Below are 18,439 nucleotides of genomic sequence, written 5' to 3' on the forward strand. Positions count from 1 at the left end.
GTTTTCTACACGGACATGTTTACTTGAACGCACATCCTGACAGCTGATTGGACTTGTGAAGACGTGTACTTTCCGCTCCGATTTAGCCGTCTAAATAGTTCATTTTCTTCATTGTTATCATAAAAATACCATCAATATTGTGTTCGCATTGATTAGCGACATTTGTTTTGGTGATGGCGACGGTGGAGGAACTGAAGCTGCGCGTCAGAGAGTTGGAGAATGAATTGATAAAGTGTAAGCAGAGGCAGTGTGCCGTGGAGGATGCTCAAAACCAGGATCAATACAGACCGAAAATTGACAAAATGAGCGCCGAAGTTGTGGATTCCAACCCGTACAGGTGATTTTTTTTATTTCATTATTTGATCTTTTGGCAGATTTTGACAGGACTGCTTTCAGCGCTGAGAGGCTACGCCTTTTATGACTCACTAATCCCATATGGTGGCACTTCATAGAGCACAACATAATCTCAGCTGTGTTTTCATTGCAGTCGTCTCATGGCTTTAAAGAGAATGGGCATCGTGGATGATTATGAGGTATGATTTTTTATGGTTCTTTTTAAATGTAGTACTTGAGTTTGATCAAACTCTCACATGGGTATCCTTAACCCTTTGAAACATGAGCAAATTGGTTTGATTTCCTTCGAAAACATGGTAAGAAGGCAATGAGCAACTATAAAATAAAATGAAGAAATTAGTAAATGGTTACAAAAAAGAAAATACCTGAAATAAGAAAGAAAATGAAAGCAAAATAATTGAAAACAGGAAATGACCCCCCAAAAGTGCTAAAATAAAGTAATAAATACAACAGTTATAATAATATATTTCTCTAACCTAATCTAAAATATAATTATAATAAACATATAGTTTTCTTGAACCAGTCATTTAATATTTTATGATTCTCCTGCTCTGTTTTTTTAAAAGCCCATGTTAAGGTAATTTCTTGTCACCTTTTACTTTTTCTTTTTTGGCAATTTGCAACATTTCATGCCAAGCTGCTGATTGGCATGAAAAAAAAAAGAAGTCACACCTGAGCCTTTAAATATGTTGACAGAAAATCAGGACATTCACAGTAGCTGTGGTTGGTGTCGGGGGAGTTGGCAGTGTGACGGCTGAAATGCTCACTAGATGTGGCATTGGTAAGGTAATATATTTTTTTTTTATTTCTTCTACATTGCCCCTTACTTGCCAATATTGTTCAGTGGATTTAATAATTGTACTTACCCCAGTCTCATCTATGCTTTTTGTCATCTCAGCTGCTCCTCTTTGACTACGATAAAGTAGAGCTGGCCAATATGAACAGACTGTTCTTCCAGCCTCACCAGGCAGGCCTCAGTAAAGTGGAAGCTGCAGAACACACACTCAGGTATACTATTGAATAACATAATCCACTTTCCCCACTAAATAGATTCCTTTTTGCTTAAATGTGACTCAATTTAACCAACAGAAACATCAACCCAGATGTGACATTTGAGACCCACAACTACAACATCACCACAATGGACAATTTTACACATTTTATGGAGCGAATCAGGTGAAAACTCCTACTCACCGGTCTCTAGTATTAGTCTTCTTTCTCCTCAGTAGTACAGGCCTTCACAGAAAAAAAATCTCTTTCATCTCAGTTATGGAGGGTTGGAAGAGGGGAAGCCGGTGGATTTGCTCCTGAGCTGTGTGGACAACTTTGAGGCGAGAATGGCCATCAATACAGTAAGTGTAGCACAGTCACAAAAAAGCAGAGCTGTGAGTAAATGTTACCTTCTTGCAGATTGTATTCATGTTGTTTGTCACAGGCCTGCAATGAGCTAGGTCAGATCTGGATGGAGTCTGGTGTCAGTGAGAATGCTGTATCGGGACACATCCAGCTCATCATCCCCGGAGAGACGGCGTGCTTTGCTGTATGTCCACACACAACTTTTTTTGAATAATACTTGAACAACATTGCTGGGCGAGAAAAACAATTGTAGTCACATTGTAATACAGTGTCATGTGCTTTGTTAGTGTGCTCCCCCGCTGGTTGTGGCTGCTAACATCGACGAGAAGACCCTAAAAAGAGAGGGTGTGTGTGCCGCCAGCTTACCAACAACAATGGGCGTGGTCGCAGGCCTCCTGGTGCAAAATGTCCTTAAGTAAGTTACTGTTTTATGGCCAGTGGGAAACCCAAAGATGTTAAGCTTTGATTGTATATTACGTTAAAATACTATTGATTAATATGTTTTTCTTTCAGATATCTGTTAAAGTTTGGCACTGTCAGTTATTATCTTGGCTACAACGCCATGCAGGACTTCTTCCCCAGCATGGCCATGAAAGCCAACCCCCAGTGTAACGACCGGCACTGCAGGAGGCAGCAGGAAGAGTACAAGGTGTGTTTGGTTTTCTTGCAAGCATTATAATTTGGGACCTACAAAAAGCCCTGTTATTTGGAAAATACAGACTCTTATATTGTGCTGTACCAGTTGAGAGAGCTAACAGTGTCTATCTGTATGAATATTTGCCTTTAGAAGAAAGAAGCAGAGCGGCCAAAGGTTGAAGTCGTACAGAAAGAGGAGGAGGAGGTCGTCCATGACGACAATGAGTGGGGTGAGCAGCAAACAACTTATTCCAGCCAACAGTGTCAGATTTTTAACAACTTGCCTGGATGTACAACTCAATACGCTGCCTTATGTGCATTAACACTCACCATTGTGCTGTGCAGGTATTGAGCTGGTTTCAGAGGTGACTGATGAGGAGTTACAGGCTGCATCGGGCACTGTGCCTGACCTCCCAGAAGGCATTACTGTGGCTTACACCATTCCAGCTGGGGTTAGTATTCTGTGACACAACGCAGCTTTGAATGGGCTTAAAGGGACATTCAACCCATAATAAAAAAGGCATTTTTTTCCTCTTACCTGTAGTGCTTTTAACCAGTCTAGAGTATTTTGGTGTGAGTTTCCGAGCGGCAGAAATGTCAGCCCTAGAGATATTTTTCTGCCTTCTCTAAAATAAATCTAAAATATAATAACACTAGATGACACCAGTTTGTGGTGCTCAAAGAGCCAAAGGAAAAAAAATATTTGAAAAACTCGCATCAAAACGAGGAAAAAATAAGAGGAAAAATATATATATTTTAAATTGTATTTTTTACATGTTTAGGCTAACTTGAAATACTTGTATGTGCAACAATTGCTGACCTGAAGAATGCAGCATCAGAATTTTTGAAATTATAATAGTAATGTCAATTATAGTTCACTGTTGAAAGATAACTTCAGCTAAGTTCTAATAATGTTGTTTCTCATGTTTGAACCAGGATACATTAAGTGGGGAGACGATGGAGGACACTGAAGAGAGCTTAGAGGACTTGATGGCTCAGATGAGAAAGTTGTAGACAAAAATGTGAAGATGCATCTCTGCTGTTCAGACGAGACATGCCATTTCTCACGTCTATTCCATCTCTCGCTTTGGTAACAAGCATCCTCATAAAAACGCCAATTACCGTAAAGTAAACAAGAGGAATTCTACTAACATCTAAAGAACGGAAATGCATGAAAAGTGCTTCTAATGACATTTCACACAAAAAAATGCATAAGTATTCAAACGTTTAATTCTCTGACTTACTGGAAATACGCTCAGCACTTGGAGAAGAAACCGTCTCTAATGAAATGTCTATGAACCTAAGATAATATCACTGTTAGTGCATTAACATGTATCGCAATGTGTATTTTCTACGGTTTTGATCAGTAAATGAGTGTCCCTGCCTTTTAATGTATACATCCATGATTCAGCTTTAAGGAAACAACTTCTGCAACAGATTTAAACAATCAAATAATGTTTAATTTGTCACAATAAAGTATTTATTAGATCGCATACAATCCTCTCAATATATTGGCTGTGATTTTTTTTTTTTGGATCCTGTACAGCTTTTACAGATTTTAATTACATGAATATGTGATATTATAAAAACATATAAGTAGCCTTTTGTCCTCACTATATTGAGGCAATGAGACAGTAGGTTTCGGTACTTTTGTCAGTACATTTAAAAGAAGACCAATCATTTATTGTTCTTGGACTTGGACACCGAGGCACTAGAATGGTTTTTGGCAAATCCCTTAAAATCCTTTTTTAATGAATAAATGTACAGATTTTTAGTTTTGCATAAACACAGCATAAAATCAGCACCAGAGGTGATGTCTTCTCACGTACCCAGTTTAGAATTTTTTGTGGACACTTAATCTTTGGCTCTACATACTCTCTTTTTGGATTACATACTGTACTTAATACTTAAGAGCGGGTAAACATACATGGCACCACATATAAATACACCAATGTTTTCACAATATGCACATTTGATTGTTGAGACAGTAGCTCTCTAAAATCTTTCAGTCAGATGATCAGGAATGTAAACTTGGCAGCAAATCTGTTTGAGGTCTAAACAGTTTTCGTCAGAGATAACAGCATGATTAGACTGAGTTGTGTTTGATAGTTCAAACTTCATCTACTGAAGAGAAACTTGAGAATCTCTTTTTTAACTGAAATCTTCAGACTATTCATTCAAAATCAAATGTAAAGAATAATTCATTGGGTTTCCTTCATACTTGTAACACTAGTTCAGAAAAATATATATAGTGAAAAAGTGCATAGAGTACTATCTGCTGCACATTGCAAAGTACAGAGTGTGTCTGGTTATCATAACTTAAGTTTTATGAATTATGATATGCCAAACCTTGATGGCATTCCATGCCAACAGATGAGTCTGTACTGCTGTTTTACTGTTGTACACTGGGAGGAATGTCAATAGGAGCAAAGCGTCTGAATTATGGTTGCAGCGGTATGAGATTTTCAAGGTATGATAACAGATATTGTCTCAGAAATATTGTGGCTACATGATATTGCAGTATTACAGAATTATTATTATTATAAATCAGAATGATCCTTTGAGGAAGAGTCATTCATGGTTAAACAAATGTTTTGTTATTGTAATTGAAGCTTGAAACTATTTTTTTATAGAAGTCTCCCTTTTGAAAATAAGCAAATAAAGGTGAGGCTCTCGATCCAGTTGCATTTTTTTCCCTATTATCGCAAGTATACGGTATGACAATTGACAATTTTCATATCACAGTATACCTTGAAACCAGTATACTGCTGCAACCCTAGTCTGAATTAATGATAACTGTAAACCTGAGTTCCATAAAGAGGACAGATTTAACGAAGCTCCTTGCACACATGATAATGTTAGAAATAGTAATAAATACTTGTGGTACATCCACAAGTTTCACAGACTAATTCAGTACACTTTATATTCATACTGACAGGTAAAGTGTATTTGACCAAACCCTTAAATCTCCATTTAAACAACAGTTGCAGTGTGATGACCAGAATGGTTCCCTTATTAAAAATAAACCATGAGGTCTGATGTTTTTGTAATTATATGGTAGTTAGAGCCGTCAACAGCCTGTACTGTTCTGTGTATATAACTGAGTCACCTCGGGGCATGTGGGAGGGGAGCAGGTCCTCGCAGACTGAATGTGTCTCCACTGGAGGAGTGTCGGGACGGGGCGTTCCCACACACCAACGATGGCTCCGCCTCCTTTATCTCCATTGCACGTTTGTAAAGTTCTGCTGCCTTCTCGAAGTCACCCTCTTCATAGCTATTTACAAAAAGGAATTAAAAACGAGTTAGAAAAATTATTTTAAATGTAGTACACCATTCATGACTAAACTGGTTATTAGCCAAATGTTAAATGCAAACTAACGGAAGGGAAGAAAACTCTTTTTTGAGGTAATACAATTATTAACAAAGACTTCTGAGAAAAGTTTTCATGGGGGGAAAAAGCTTTTTATTCTGAATTAACAAGATTACCCAGTTAATTAAAAAAAGAAGATAATTTTGCATTATCTAGTTAATTCATAAAAACAGAACTGTTTTCTGTGAAAACTTACTATATAGCTCTGAGATAAGTTTTTAATTCAGAAAAACTGCAGTTTTTTTCATGAAAAAATTCATCTGAATTCTGATATAATCTCTTTAATTTAGAAAAACGAGCTAAATTTTTTATCACAAAAACGTTTCTCTGAATTCTGAGATAGGAATCTTGAACTTATCTTTGGTTGTACCCTTTTTCTTTTTTCAGATTACAAACTTAACACAGATAGGTAAACATTACATGATGTAAGCATAAATGATATCTTCATGGCATAAAAATATACCAATTTTTCCACAATATACAAATTAGATTTTAGAAACAGTAGCTCTCTAAAAATATTGCTCATTCAGAAAAACAAATCAAATTTTTTTCCATGATAACGTCTCTCATACTTCTGAGATAATTTCGTCAACTCAGCAAAATAGCAGACTTTTTCATGAAAATATTTTTTAAAATCTGAAATAATTATCTCATATGCTTCAGTACAAACTCAACTACTTTACCTTAGCACAGCCAGGTTTTTCAGGGTCTCTCCAACACGTGGGTGTGAGCGCCCTAAACTATCCTCGTACACTTTGAGCGCTCTTTCATAAAGAGGCAGAGCATCGCTGTGCTTCTTCTACAACAGACAAAGAAATTCGCTGTTAGCTGTGATCTACACAGCCTAAAATACAGTTTCACATGCTCATAACAAATAAAATCAAATACCTAATGTCAGAAATATGTGGTATAGACTGAACTCACTAGTTGGCAGTAGATTACAGCCAGGTTGACCAGTGCTGTGGCCACGCTGGGGTGTTTGGGCCCAAAACTTTTTTCCCTGATTTCCAGAGACAGCTCATACAGTGGCACAGCCTTCTCCAGCTTCCCCTGTACAACACACACATCTTTAAATCAGATCTCAGCCGAGGACAAACACACAATGAGTTGTTCAACAGATGCAATGTTAAACTTTCAGTGTCAACACGTGTCTCACTCTGCGTTTATAGAGCATGGCCAGGTGTTTAAGTGTGTATGCCAGTGAGGGGTGATCTGGAGACAAGGCTCTCTTGCGGATGTCTAACGCCCTCTCATACATGTCCTCAGCCGTCTCATACTCCCTCCTCTCTGTATGCAGTGCAGCCAAGTTGTTGAGGGACTGAGCGCAGTCTGGGTGATCTGGGCCGAGGACACGCTGACGCATCTCCAGAGAGCGGGTCAAGAATATTTTGGCTGCACTGGTGGGGGCAAAGAGAAGGATTTTACATATGTTGGTGGACACAAATTAAGACTTAAAGAGTCAGAACGAGCATTTTGAGGGAAACACAAATTATGCATTATGTACAATGCAGAGAGTGATACATGTCTTTGTCTGTGTGCATGACAGCTGCAACACATGTGCCTTACTCCAGGTTGTTTTGGAGATAGTACAGGACGCCCAGCTCATTAAGTGTCTTGGCAGAGTCTGCAGAGTCTTTCCCCAGGGTCAGCTCCTCCAGCTGTAGAGCTCTGCGCCTCAACAAAGTGAAGCCGTACTGAAAAGAGGATTCGACAAAAGGCCTGTACAATATGACGGATGAAGTGAGGATGACCAAGCATGTGGGTATCTCTGAAACATGCTTACCATATGACCTTTCTGGCGAGCGGTCTTCTGTCGGATCTTCACTGACCTCTTCCTGAGTTTCTCTGCTTGTTCGTACCTGATTGTAAAGATGCCAGGTGTAAGCCATTAAATGTGTTTTAAATGGAATCCTGATCTTCACTGAGTGTTATAAGATCATTAACACAGGTGTGATGCCTCTTTGCAAACATTGCCTGGCAGGAACAACCAGTAACAGCGTGCATACCAACACCAAGAGAGAGCCATTTACTTGTTTTGTTTCTGGTAGAGCATGGCGAGGGACTCCAGCTCTCGTGCTACGCTGGCATGTTCAACACCGTAGGCGTTCTCACTTATCTCCAGGGCCTGCTTGTACAGCTGCTCAGCGTTGCCATACTTCTTCCACTGAACATAAACTCCGGCCAGCTGGTGTAGGGAACGAGCTACGCTGGGATGGTCTGGGTCCAAAGCTGTCTCCCTTATCTCAAGGGACCTTTGTAAAGGTGCTACGGCCTTGAAAAACAGACAGAATCAAAAACATGGGCATTGTTAATATTTGCACTTTCTACGGAAGCACAACTCGCTTGAAAAAAAATCTGCCCTGTTTTTCTGAATTAATTAGATTTTTATCTCAGAATTGCGAGAAACATTTTCATGAGGAAAAAAAACAAGAATTGAGATTTTTATTTTATTAACTCAAGAGAAGATAGTACAATTTTTTCATGAAAACTTTTTTCAATATTGTAAAATCATTTATTCAGAAAAACTAGGCAAATATTTTTTTCTCAAATGAATACGTAATGCTTCTGTACTTTCCTAACAAAGAACAGAAAAATATAAAAGGACACTTATTTAGGCTATAAAAGCAAATTAAAGAAAAAAGACACAAAGGAGGCAGAAAACTAATGCATTGTAAACAATAAACATGTTATTTTAGTTATTCAAAGCTACAACTCTTCAATACTATTTAAAATATTGCAACCATGTATACTACCTGACTAGGGAGACCAAGGTCTTTGAGGAAACGTCCCAACGTCTCATACAAGTTTGCCAACTTGGTCATGCTGTCTTCGCTCTCACAGCTCTTCTCATAATGTTTCAGAGAGTCAAAGTACTCAGTAGCCATGGAGCTTTTGTCTTTGCCCACATATTGCCAATAGGCCAGCAGTTCAGAGAAATGACCCCTGAAAAAAAGCACACAACACACACCTTAAGACTAAATCAATGTGACTATTCTATATCGGCTTGTGTGTGTGCATGATTTGTACCTCTTGTAGAGGTTTTGTGAGACGAACAGGTTTAGGAGGCTAAGCTGTAGTTTCGTCCTGTCCTCCTGCTGTTGGAGCAGCCAGGGCAGCTCATCTGCGACACGCCACGTCACACGGTCCTGGCTACACACACACCAACGCACAACCACAATGACATGAGTTGTACTGACAGAAGACTGTGAGTGGTGTTGTTTGAGGGGAAGATAACTACTCTCATGTACCTGAGTTGCTGACTGAAGTACTGTATGAGTTTCTCTCTGTAAGCAGCAGAGCTACTTCCTCCACCCAGGAACTCCAATCTCACAGCTTCCCAAGCCTGAAAAAAAACACATTTACAGACAAAAACTTCATTATTGTCTGTTCATATATTTTTTTGACCTCTAAATTTCATAAATATTTTTAACGACTTTGTCCGTGTGTTGTGTATAATATTCTACTGACCAAAGCCCGGTTACCTGCAGGTGTTGAAACCTGATGAGTCCACAACGGAGCGTTACTATGCAGAGTCTGCTCAGACGGTAAAGCAGAGAGGACAGGACAGGCAACTCCAGCTCGGGGAAAAGATCTAGTACCTCTGATTCGCTCACGCCATTATGGCTGGCACATACAAGGCACAGTATCTAAAAAGAGACAAAGGACAAGCATATATTCCTCTGCTATGTAGAGAAAAACATAAACCCTGAGTGTTTATGTGAGTCCCTGTGAGGCCAAAGTAAATCAGACAGACAATAAATTAAAAAAAATCTCTTTTTTCTTCCTAATCAAAAGGAAATGTGGACAGTATCATAAAGCACAATAAAATAAAGTAGGTTTGCAGAACAAACTTGCTATTAAAACCAATAATCGTGACAAAACTTTTAAGAGAGAAGTTATTTTGTCTGAACACGGGTCACCTCTCTCATGACATGTCGCTCTCTGTCTGTGTTGAGGGAGTTCAGCGTCATCTTGAGTGCCAGACGGTAGAGTGACATGGTGTCCTGACACTGTAGACACTGCTCCAGGCTCTTCTCCAGCGACCAGCGTGATGTGCTGCTGTGTAGTACCACAACACAACATATAAACCAATAAACACAATCTTAAAAATGTAGACATAAACTCAGAGAAGAATTTAGGGGGATCTGTGGCAGAAATGGATTATAATAATTCTAGGTATGTTTTTATTCGTGTATAATCACCTGCAGCTAAGAATCATTTTGGTTTTCATTATCTTAGAAGTCAGAATGAGCTCTTCATATCTACAAAGGGATCGGGTATTCAGTCAGTTGCATCTGCAGCCTAACTGCTCGATACCATTAAATCCTACACACTGCACCTATGAGAGGTGTAGACCAATTTTAACCGAGATAATCCACGTTTAAGGCCAATGTGGAAGCTTCATCAAAAGTTCTTTGAATCAAGTCACATACAACCTTACCAATATATACGTTTTATTGTAATAATGAGAGCAAGTTTTTTGTAGCAAGTGGTAAAAATATTCAAAACATGTAGTTAAGTGAACTGTTTCTGCTTTAAAAGGACAATAAAAAAGGCAGACAGACCTATAAACATATTTCAAACAGTCAAGTAACTGAGTTTGTATCTGATCCTGTGATCTGGTCATGCTGGATGAGAATAAGAGATCATTTTCTTTGATGGTCAACACATCTAGAAGTCTGAGACCAGAAGTGGCTTACCTGATGATCATTCTTGCCAGGAGTGTGACATACAATGCATTGCAGGTAGATGCAGAGCGACAGTGCCTTTCCAGCTTCTTCTCCTGGAAAAAAATAATACAACAACTATGGCCTTCTGTCAAAAAACATACATATAGCTGCTAATGATTCAAAATGTCTCTCCACACTTTCAAATCTCTTAAGACTTTTAAGCCAGGTAATGGTTTGATGATAACTGACCTGGTCCTTGGCAAATTTAAGATCCATGCTCTGGCACTCCACATTAACAACACTCCTGACCTCTCTGGGACTCAGTGGGTCTAAGTGGAGTGTCGGCCATAACCTAAACAGACATGGTCACTGAATTAGAAATGGAAACACTTCAGAGCAAATTTGAAAATGTATACCAATGCAAGTAAAATAAATATTTAGCATTTTGCACCACTACAACACATTTACAGTACATTGACAAAGCTATTTTGACTTCAAGGTGTGTGTGTGTGTGTGTGTGTGTGTGTGTGTGTGTGTGTGTGTGTATCACCTCCAGGCTTGAGGACACGTCTCTACATTGACAGACACCACCACTCTGACATTGACAGGGAGAGGGTCAATCAGCCACTTCATGTGTCTTTCTGCTTGCTGAGAAAAAATGAGAAAAAAACTGTTGAGTTACAAGAGCAATGGTGGGGAAAAAATTGTCAACAGCTTACATCTAATTTTGGTTAAAGCAGAGATGAGACGTACCTGTATTTGGTCAATGGAGTCAATAATGATGATGATGTTTCCTTGATGGCGTGCTGACAGTCTTTCAAGCCAGCGGGGAAACTCCTCTAAGATCTTACTGGGCTCCATGGACAAGCCAGAAATGGACCAGAAGTGCTGCAGCAGCTATGTGACGACAGACAGAAAACACATTCCCACAAATATGAGTGTTTTCACTGTAAGTTTACCTTCAGAAGAGCCACTGCACTGAGAGAGACCCCTTACTTTGACTGTGAGGCGTTTGATAATGAGAACCGGCTCTGAGCTTGTGGAAAGTGGTCGACCAACAAAATGATAAAGGAACAAGGTGTTGGGGGACTGCTTCTGCTGCTGCTCGATCCTGAGAAGGATTAAAGGACAAAGATTAGACAAACTGCACAAAATGTCCTGTTTCATGAAGTCATATTTCACCATTAAAAAGAACTGACCCCCCCTTTCATTATGACTTACAGTATAATATAAAAACAAGATGCATTTTTCTGAAAACATCTTTCACAGAGTAATGTTAAAATTGTTTTGTACCTTTATAATAGGGCTAATATGCTAAGTATAGTAGGGCTGCAACTTACGATTACTTTCAGAGTTGGTTAATCTGATGATTATTTTGTCAATTAATCAATTAGTTGTTTGAGCTATAAAATGTCTGAGAATGCTAAGAAACGTTTATTGGTGTTTCCCAAAGCTCAGGTAAGTGTCCACAAATGTCTTACTTTGTCCACAACCAAAAGATATTCAGTTTGCTGTCATAAAGGAGTAAAGAAACTAAAAAATATTCACATTTAAGAAGCTGGAGTCAAAGAACTTTTACTTTTTTTGCTGAAAAATGAATCCATTAATCTATCAACTTAGTTGCCAATTAATTTAATTACTGACAGTTAACCGATAAATCTTTGCAGCTCTACAGAAAAATGCAAAATTATTAAAACAGGAACTGAAAGTGTTAAATTGGGGGAATAACTTTAATTTCACAATAGTTGTCCAATAGTCTGAGTCCACAAATAAAGGGACAAAACTGAAACTGAATCAATCAGTTCTCACCATTTGGAGAGAAGGAGAGATTTTCCTGAGCCTGGACCACCAGAGACCAGCAGAGGGGGAGTGGGAGGAGGAGCTGCTATCATGTCATTCAAACGGTCTATATACTGAGGAGGACATCAAATACAACTCAACCTTAGAAAGATTAAACAACAAATATCAAAGTGGAAGAGAAGATACAGAAAGCTTAAAAAAAATATTTGCCCTCTACCTTCTGAAAGCCCAACTGGGAGGTGGTGCTGCTACAGGCCTGCTGGTAAGACTCTATCTGTTCCTGCTCATCATGCAGGTCCCACAGCACATCTCCAGAGTCTTCCTCACGTCCCTCCTCCATCCCAGAGTCCTTAGAGTCCACATCAGCTCCTTCAAGACCCAGCAACTCCTACATGGAGAGGGTAGAAGTGGAAGTTAAAAAGCTGTCAGGGACATGAGGGATGGACATACATCACTTAGCAAAAGACTGATGTTGCTGCCAGTCTGTACCTGTTTGATGACTCTCTCCAGTTGAGAAAAGATGAGGTCAGCTCCCTCCTCTGCAGAACCACTATGATCAACCACCTGGGTTAATGTTAAAAACATGCACACACAAGCACTGTGTTACATCTAGCAACCCAGAAAATACAGAATGTCAACTTTCAGAGGCAATAAACGCACAACTTCTGCTTTTTGCTCAGTTAATAGTGTAGTCACACAAAGTGAAACTAATCTGGACAATAACGACTATTTATCAAAAAGCATATGCATATTGTCATGAGAATAAAAGTCATAACCATTTCCAGAATATACATTGGATACTTTATGAAATATGCAATTATCCCCTGTGTCCTGCTTTGCCTTGTTCATTACACAAACCTTGACTTTAGCAGCCTTGTCTGCAGCATTGACCCTTTCTAGCAGTTGCCTGGTGGGGCCAGTCAAACTGCGATCTTCTTCAGTCCTGAGGTAGAGCACCAGTGGATGGCCATCTGGATTCTTCACAAACGCCTCCTCACAATCCTCCACCATAGAGCTGAACACATACATTATAAAAATTCCTTATAAATTAACAATATCAATAATGTGCAGTTTAAGGTACGTGGGATATCCTAGTGAGGAAACGTACTTAGTGACAGTGGATTTGACAAGAAGCACACACACAGAGCTCCTTTCAATCTCCTGCTTGCGCTCCACAGCGTATGAGGCAGCAGTCTCCTCTGGGAAGCAAACATTCAGGTAGAAATGACCTAGACCCTCGCACATTCTTCGTAACGCAGGTGAGTGTTTCTGCAATGAAAACATGAAGCAAAGATTTACAACACAAGGATTTATGTCAGTCTTCTACCAGAATATTTACAGTTTGTTGACTTACATTGCCCATTTAACCAACCTTGATAAAGACATCCAGCTCAGCTTTGGTCTCCTGGGTAAAGATCAGGTAGCAGCGCACTGTATTACTCCATAAGGCTTGGGGAACATGAGGGGAGACCTGAAGCAGACTGGCCACTGCAGCATCCCAGTCATCTGACACAAATACACGCAAATGAAAAAAAAAAAGCAAAACAAACAAAAGAAGAGATAAATGAATACACACTTCAAAAACTATTCATATACAAACAGAAATATACACCTATTTTACTGACTTTAGCTGACTTTGCTCTATAAATAAAATGTATTATTATTATTATTATTAATATTATTATTATTATTATTATTATTATTAACCCCTTGAAACCTGAGCAAATTGGCTTTTTTTTTTCAAAAACGTGTAAGGCAATGAGCAACTAATTACCTAAAATTAGCAAGAATTTATAAGAAAGTTACAAGAAAATTACCTGAAAATTAGCCAACCCAAAAAAGGTAAATTAGAATAAAATAAAAACAAGGGAAGAACTCAAAAGGTGCTAAACAGGTCAATCTAATTAAACTTAAATATATAGTTATAATTAAATAATTATTATTTTTTATCTCTATGTCTTTTTCTCTCTATTGTTTTTACTAATACTAATACTTTCAGCCCATTTCCTCGTCAGCTCTATCAAATTCCCTGCAATTTGCGGGACACTGCATTGCCTTTTTAGCCATGTTTTCCCAAATAGATTTCAAGCAAGTTTTGGTGAGAAATATGTGGCAAAGTGAAGAGGCAACTTGGAGTACTTGGACAGATCTTGAAGTAAATTGTACACCATGTGCATGAAATTCACTGAAACACTTTTTGGATGTTTAAGAGCTAATGAGCTGCTTGTTGGTCAGAGTAGATTTTGGTGCATATCTATGTATTGAATTACGTACTTTTTTTAAATGTAACTTTTAATAAATATCATTATTATTTTATTTCATTTTTATTGTTTTTATGTATATGAGTTACTTGATTTACTGACCATAGGTTACATTGCTTGTATAATAAAAGTTCAATAAAATATTAATGAAAAAAAAGGTTTCAAAGGTTTAAATGCTTGTGAAAGGCATCTGAACGCAACACAAAAAAGTGATGTCGATCCAGCTTTTCAAAGGGCTAAAAAGTATGTAGGAAAGTATTATTTTTCTAGCATCAGAGTAGTATGACCATGGGCATGTTTGGCAACTTCTGCATTGTCTACAGTCAGTATGATCATGTGTTCCTTCTTTCTGAAGACCTGCTGAGGTTCACTTACCTCTGCTCACATTTGCAAAGGGTCCCTCCACATCTATCAAGCTGTGGGCAAACTCCGGTCCCCGGAAGGTCTGTTGCAACTGCATCATGCTACCCATAGAGGGCTCACTTCCCAGCACACCACCAGACCAGTACTCACACTGTGTCCCTGCAGCTTAAGCCGTACAGTGAATATATAATAGGATACTTTTGAAGATTTTATCACATGAAACATTTTGCATTCTCCAGGAAAATGTGTACTAAAAGGATGGATGAATGAATAAAACAAAGAAAAAGGTCCTAACATAGCATGGATTTCTGTTTCTTACCAGTGACCGTGGTTTGATTGTCATCTGAGTCAGAATCATTGGGGTCATAGACTTGGATGCCCTGAGCCTGCAACTGTTGCAATTTGGCCTCCAAGTCCCTCTTGGCCCGCAGGAGATCCTGAATCTCTTTTTCTTTAGTCTCCCGGAAAATCTGGTGGTCATTTAGCCGGTTGTATTAGGGTTATAATAGCGATTTCTGACTAGAATTCTTCACGGTGACACGCTTTGAGGTTTACCTTAAACTGTCGTTTTACTTTGTCCCTGTCGTGCTCAAAGGTGGCAGCTCTCTCCATAGCTTGGTATTTTGCCTCAAGGGCGCTCTCTTTTTCTCTGAGGATTTTCTGGTAGGTCTTCTGCAGAGCCTGTTGTCACACAGAGAATAATGAAGATCCTTATAAGAACTGATACAACATCCACAAACCCTAAAAGTTGCCAGTGGTGAATAAAGTACCTGAAAGCCACTTGAGTAAAAGTACAGATATCTTACCAAAAAATGACTTTGGTAGAAGTTAAAGTCACCTGTTAGAATATTAATTGAGTAAATATATTGAAGTGTCTGATATTTACTGTACTTAAGTGTCAAAAGTAATTTTATGATATCAAATTACAAAAAGAGAAACTCCCACACACTGTCCTGCTTACTGCTGATGTATTTATTGAGTGAAAAAAACGATGTGTGGGTCTAGCAGACCTTCATCAGGTTGAATTATTATCATACTGTGTGCGTGGGAGTTTCTTTGTGTCTTTCCTCCTCCTTTCTCTGACGCACCTGTCAAACATTCAGGCGTGCAAAGATTTTCTTCAGATTTCAATGACATTAAATTACTTAAGTATTGAAAGTAAAAGTAAATAATGTTAATGAGAAAGCAAACAGTCAGAATTTTGAGAATTATAAAGGTTCTTTGTAAAATACAGTACCATAAAAATGAAGCCATACACTTTAAAATATGAGGTCTTTTTTACAGCTTAAAGTATTTGAAGAGCAAAATGCAGTTTTTGCTTCCCTCTGGTTCCTTTAGTCCACCGTCACTCTTTCCTTCCCTAATTTGTAGTGAGCAACTAAGGTTCTTAGGGGAAATGTAGTTGAGTAAAAGCATACATGTTATTCAGGAAATGTAATGGAGTAAAAGTGAAAGTTGACAAAAATATAAAAACTCCAGTAAAGTACAAATACTCCCAAAACACATTGAAGTAATGTAACAAAGTATTAATTTGTTACATTACATCACTGAGTCTTGCAGCCTTTATGGTTGTGCTGTGATAAGCTGATCATCTCAGGATCTCAGTGGTTCAGTTTACCTGCAGCTCAGCCCTCAGCCTCTTGTTCTCCTCATCCAGCTTGGCCTCCTTCTTTTGCATGGATGAAATCTCGTTATTCTTGCTGACACGAAATATTTCATACTCTTTACGGAGTCTTTCGTACTCAGCTGCATACTCCAGATCCACAGAGCCTGTGGATTTGAAACTGGCCCCAATCACTCGAGGGCCTCTGCGGAAAGAACTGCGCAGGAGTCGAGCTTTGGGCTTCACCTCCACTGGGATCTCACAGGCTTCCCCTCCTTCACCTCCATACCCATCCTCAATTACCTCACCTGGGCTGACCAGAGAGGATGCTGTGCCCATTGTGGCAGCCTGTAAAAAATCACTCAGCCTTTTTGGAGATCCATAGCTGCTGCTGTGTGATGACAGACAGGAAAGGGATGCATATTAAAACATTTTGAAGAGTACCTAGGCCAGGGATGTTCAACTTGCTTTGCTTGGGGGCCACTTTTGCAAAATGACAGGAGGCCAGAGGCATCTATGTTTCTAGGATTTTAGGACACTTCTAGGATTTTAGGACATTTCTCTACCTTTAGGACATTTCTCAGATTTCCGTACATTTCTAGGATTGTAGATTTTAAGAGATTTAGATTTTAGGACATTTCTCGGATTTTACGATTTTTTTGTGAATCTTAGGACATTTCTGGGAGATCAGGACATTTCAAGGATTTTAGGGCATTTCACAGATTTTATAATGTTTCTAGGATTTAAGGACATTTTGTGGATTTAAAGACGTTTCTCGAATTTAAGAATTTAGGATATTAGGGGCTCAGCTAGGATCTTTGTCAAAGGGTGTGGATGATACTCCACTGGCACTTTTTGACATTGTTTTTTGGGATTTTGGCATCTTAAGTATACAAGTGCAAAACAATACCCAGAGTGAATCACTTTATTCTTACTGTGAATTAGAAAGTGGTTGACCCGCGGGTACATAAGTTGAATATTAGCGATCTAGGGCAGTGGAAATGTTTGGGACTAGCATTTGTTTTCTCCGCGCTGTATCTCAAACACAAAACAGCTTGTCAATGTATGGTTGCAGCCATAACGCTAACTTTCTACAAAAGCAACAGCTCAGACCACCGTTGTATTTTTAGAGTAGCGCCTCCAGCAGCTAAAAGGCGCCTTAAAGTTTTTGCAGTTATCATTAGCTTGTCTTTTTACTCGGTTAGCTAGCATGACAACTCCGAAATCACTGCTCAACACGCTCGAAGCGATATTTTTTGATGTAGAGACTAAAAGAATGATAGTATAACTTCTGTACCTATTCTAGTTTTCGATAGACTAACGACTAAAACCCCAGGTCTTGGTGAAAACACAGAATCTACATAAACAAACAAGAAAACACTCACCGCCCGCTCCCTCCACAGCTTCTTCCTGGCTGCCTTGGTAACAAGTCGATCATACGGGTGCCCGCACAAGTCAAACTGAGCAAAAGTCAATTCTGTTGAAACACCTGACAGATACTGCAAAGGTCATATTTCGGATAATTTGTGCCATTGAATCTTGTAATAGTTCAAATATTATGCTATTATTATATTATAGTAATAAGTTATTGATAATCGTAGTTTTAGACTTACAGGCTATTTTTCGAGGCAATTTGTGCAGTGGTGAAAAACAACAACATTGTGAATATACTCTGTTACAAGTTAGATCCTGCATTGAAAAATTAATTTAAGCAAAATAATCAGAAAAATGTACCTAACTTAAAGTATTAAAAACTAAAAATTAAAAAGTAGGCCACTCAATGCATAAAAAATCCCCTTTTGCTATTTAATCTAGTATCATATATCATATCATATAATTGTGTAAATGATCATCATATATCATAAAATTAGATTATTATTACTTTAATTAATGCAAAAGTAGGGGTTTATGTTGTGATTGGTTGAGGTTGAGCTCATTTCAAACTATGAATTAATGATGCTTCTGATTAACTTATGTATCATTCTGTTGACTTAAAAAATAATAAAAATAGTGGGGAATGCATTAT

The 18,439-nt window shown here is 38.5% G+C and overlaps 2 protein-coding genes across 3 annotated transcripts; one reads left to right on the top strand and one right to left on the bottom strand.

Moving 5' to 3' along the window:
* The first annotated feature begins 18 nt into the window (after positions 1-18).
* uba5 (ubiquitin-like modifier activating enzyme 5) lies at positions 19-3,844 on the top strand. Its single transcript, XM_042510412.2, has 12 exons — positions 19-337; positions 488-533; positions 1,051-1,140; positions 1,253-1,362; positions 1,444-1,530; positions 1,622-1,706; positions 1,790-1,894; positions 1,998-2,125; positions 2,224-2,359; positions 2,498-2,576; positions 2,692-2,798; positions 3,283-3,844. Exons 1-12 carry the CDS (start codon positions 174-176, stop codon positions 3,358-3,360), a joined length of 1,215 nt encoding a protein of 404 aa, XP_042366346.2. The 5' UTR covers positions 19-173; the 3' UTR covers positions 3,361-3,844.
* nphp3 (nephronophthisis 3) lies at positions 3,804-17,872 on the bottom strand. Of its 2 annotated transcripts, none has more exons than XM_088072183.1 (28): positions 17,799-17,872; positions 16,429-16,804; positions 15,366-15,491; positions 15,130-15,280; positions 14,823-14,975; positions 13,559-13,692; positions 13,295-13,455; positions 13,045-13,201; positions 12,676-12,750; positions 12,404-12,574; positions 12,196-12,299; positions 11,383-11,497; positions 11,140-11,283; positions 10,937-11,034; positions 10,636-10,738; positions 10,417-10,499; positions 9,637-9,772; positions 9,199-9,363; positions 8,965-9,059; positions 8,744-8,866; positions 8,470-8,659; positions 7,747-7,988; positions 7,500-7,575; positions 7,283-7,410; positions 6,873-7,113; positions 6,641-6,766; positions 6,400-6,515; positions 3,804-5,620 (listed from the first exon to the last, which is right to left on the bottom strand). In XM_088072183.1, exons 1-28 carry the CDS (start codon positions 17,849-17,851, stop codon positions 5,452-5,454), a joined length of 4,011 nt encoding a protein of 1,336 aa, XP_087928309.1. In that variant the 5' UTR covers positions 17,852-17,872; the 3' UTR covers positions 3,804-5,451. The 2 variants fall into 2 exon arrangements, with proteins under 2 accessions (XP_087928309.1, XP_087928308.1); XM_088072182.1 differs by having other exon boundaries at positions 9,637-9,775.
* Positions 17,873-18,439: the final 567 nt, after the last annotated feature.

This window comes from Plectropomus leopardus, chromosome 21 (assembly GCF_026936395.1).
Source record: "Plectropomus leopardus strain MGB_pleo_1.0 chromosome 21, ASM2693639v1, whole genome shotgun sequence".
Taxonomy (NCBI): Eukaryota; Metazoa; Chordata; class Actinopteri; order Perciformes; family Serranidae; genus Plectropomus; species Plectropomus leopardus.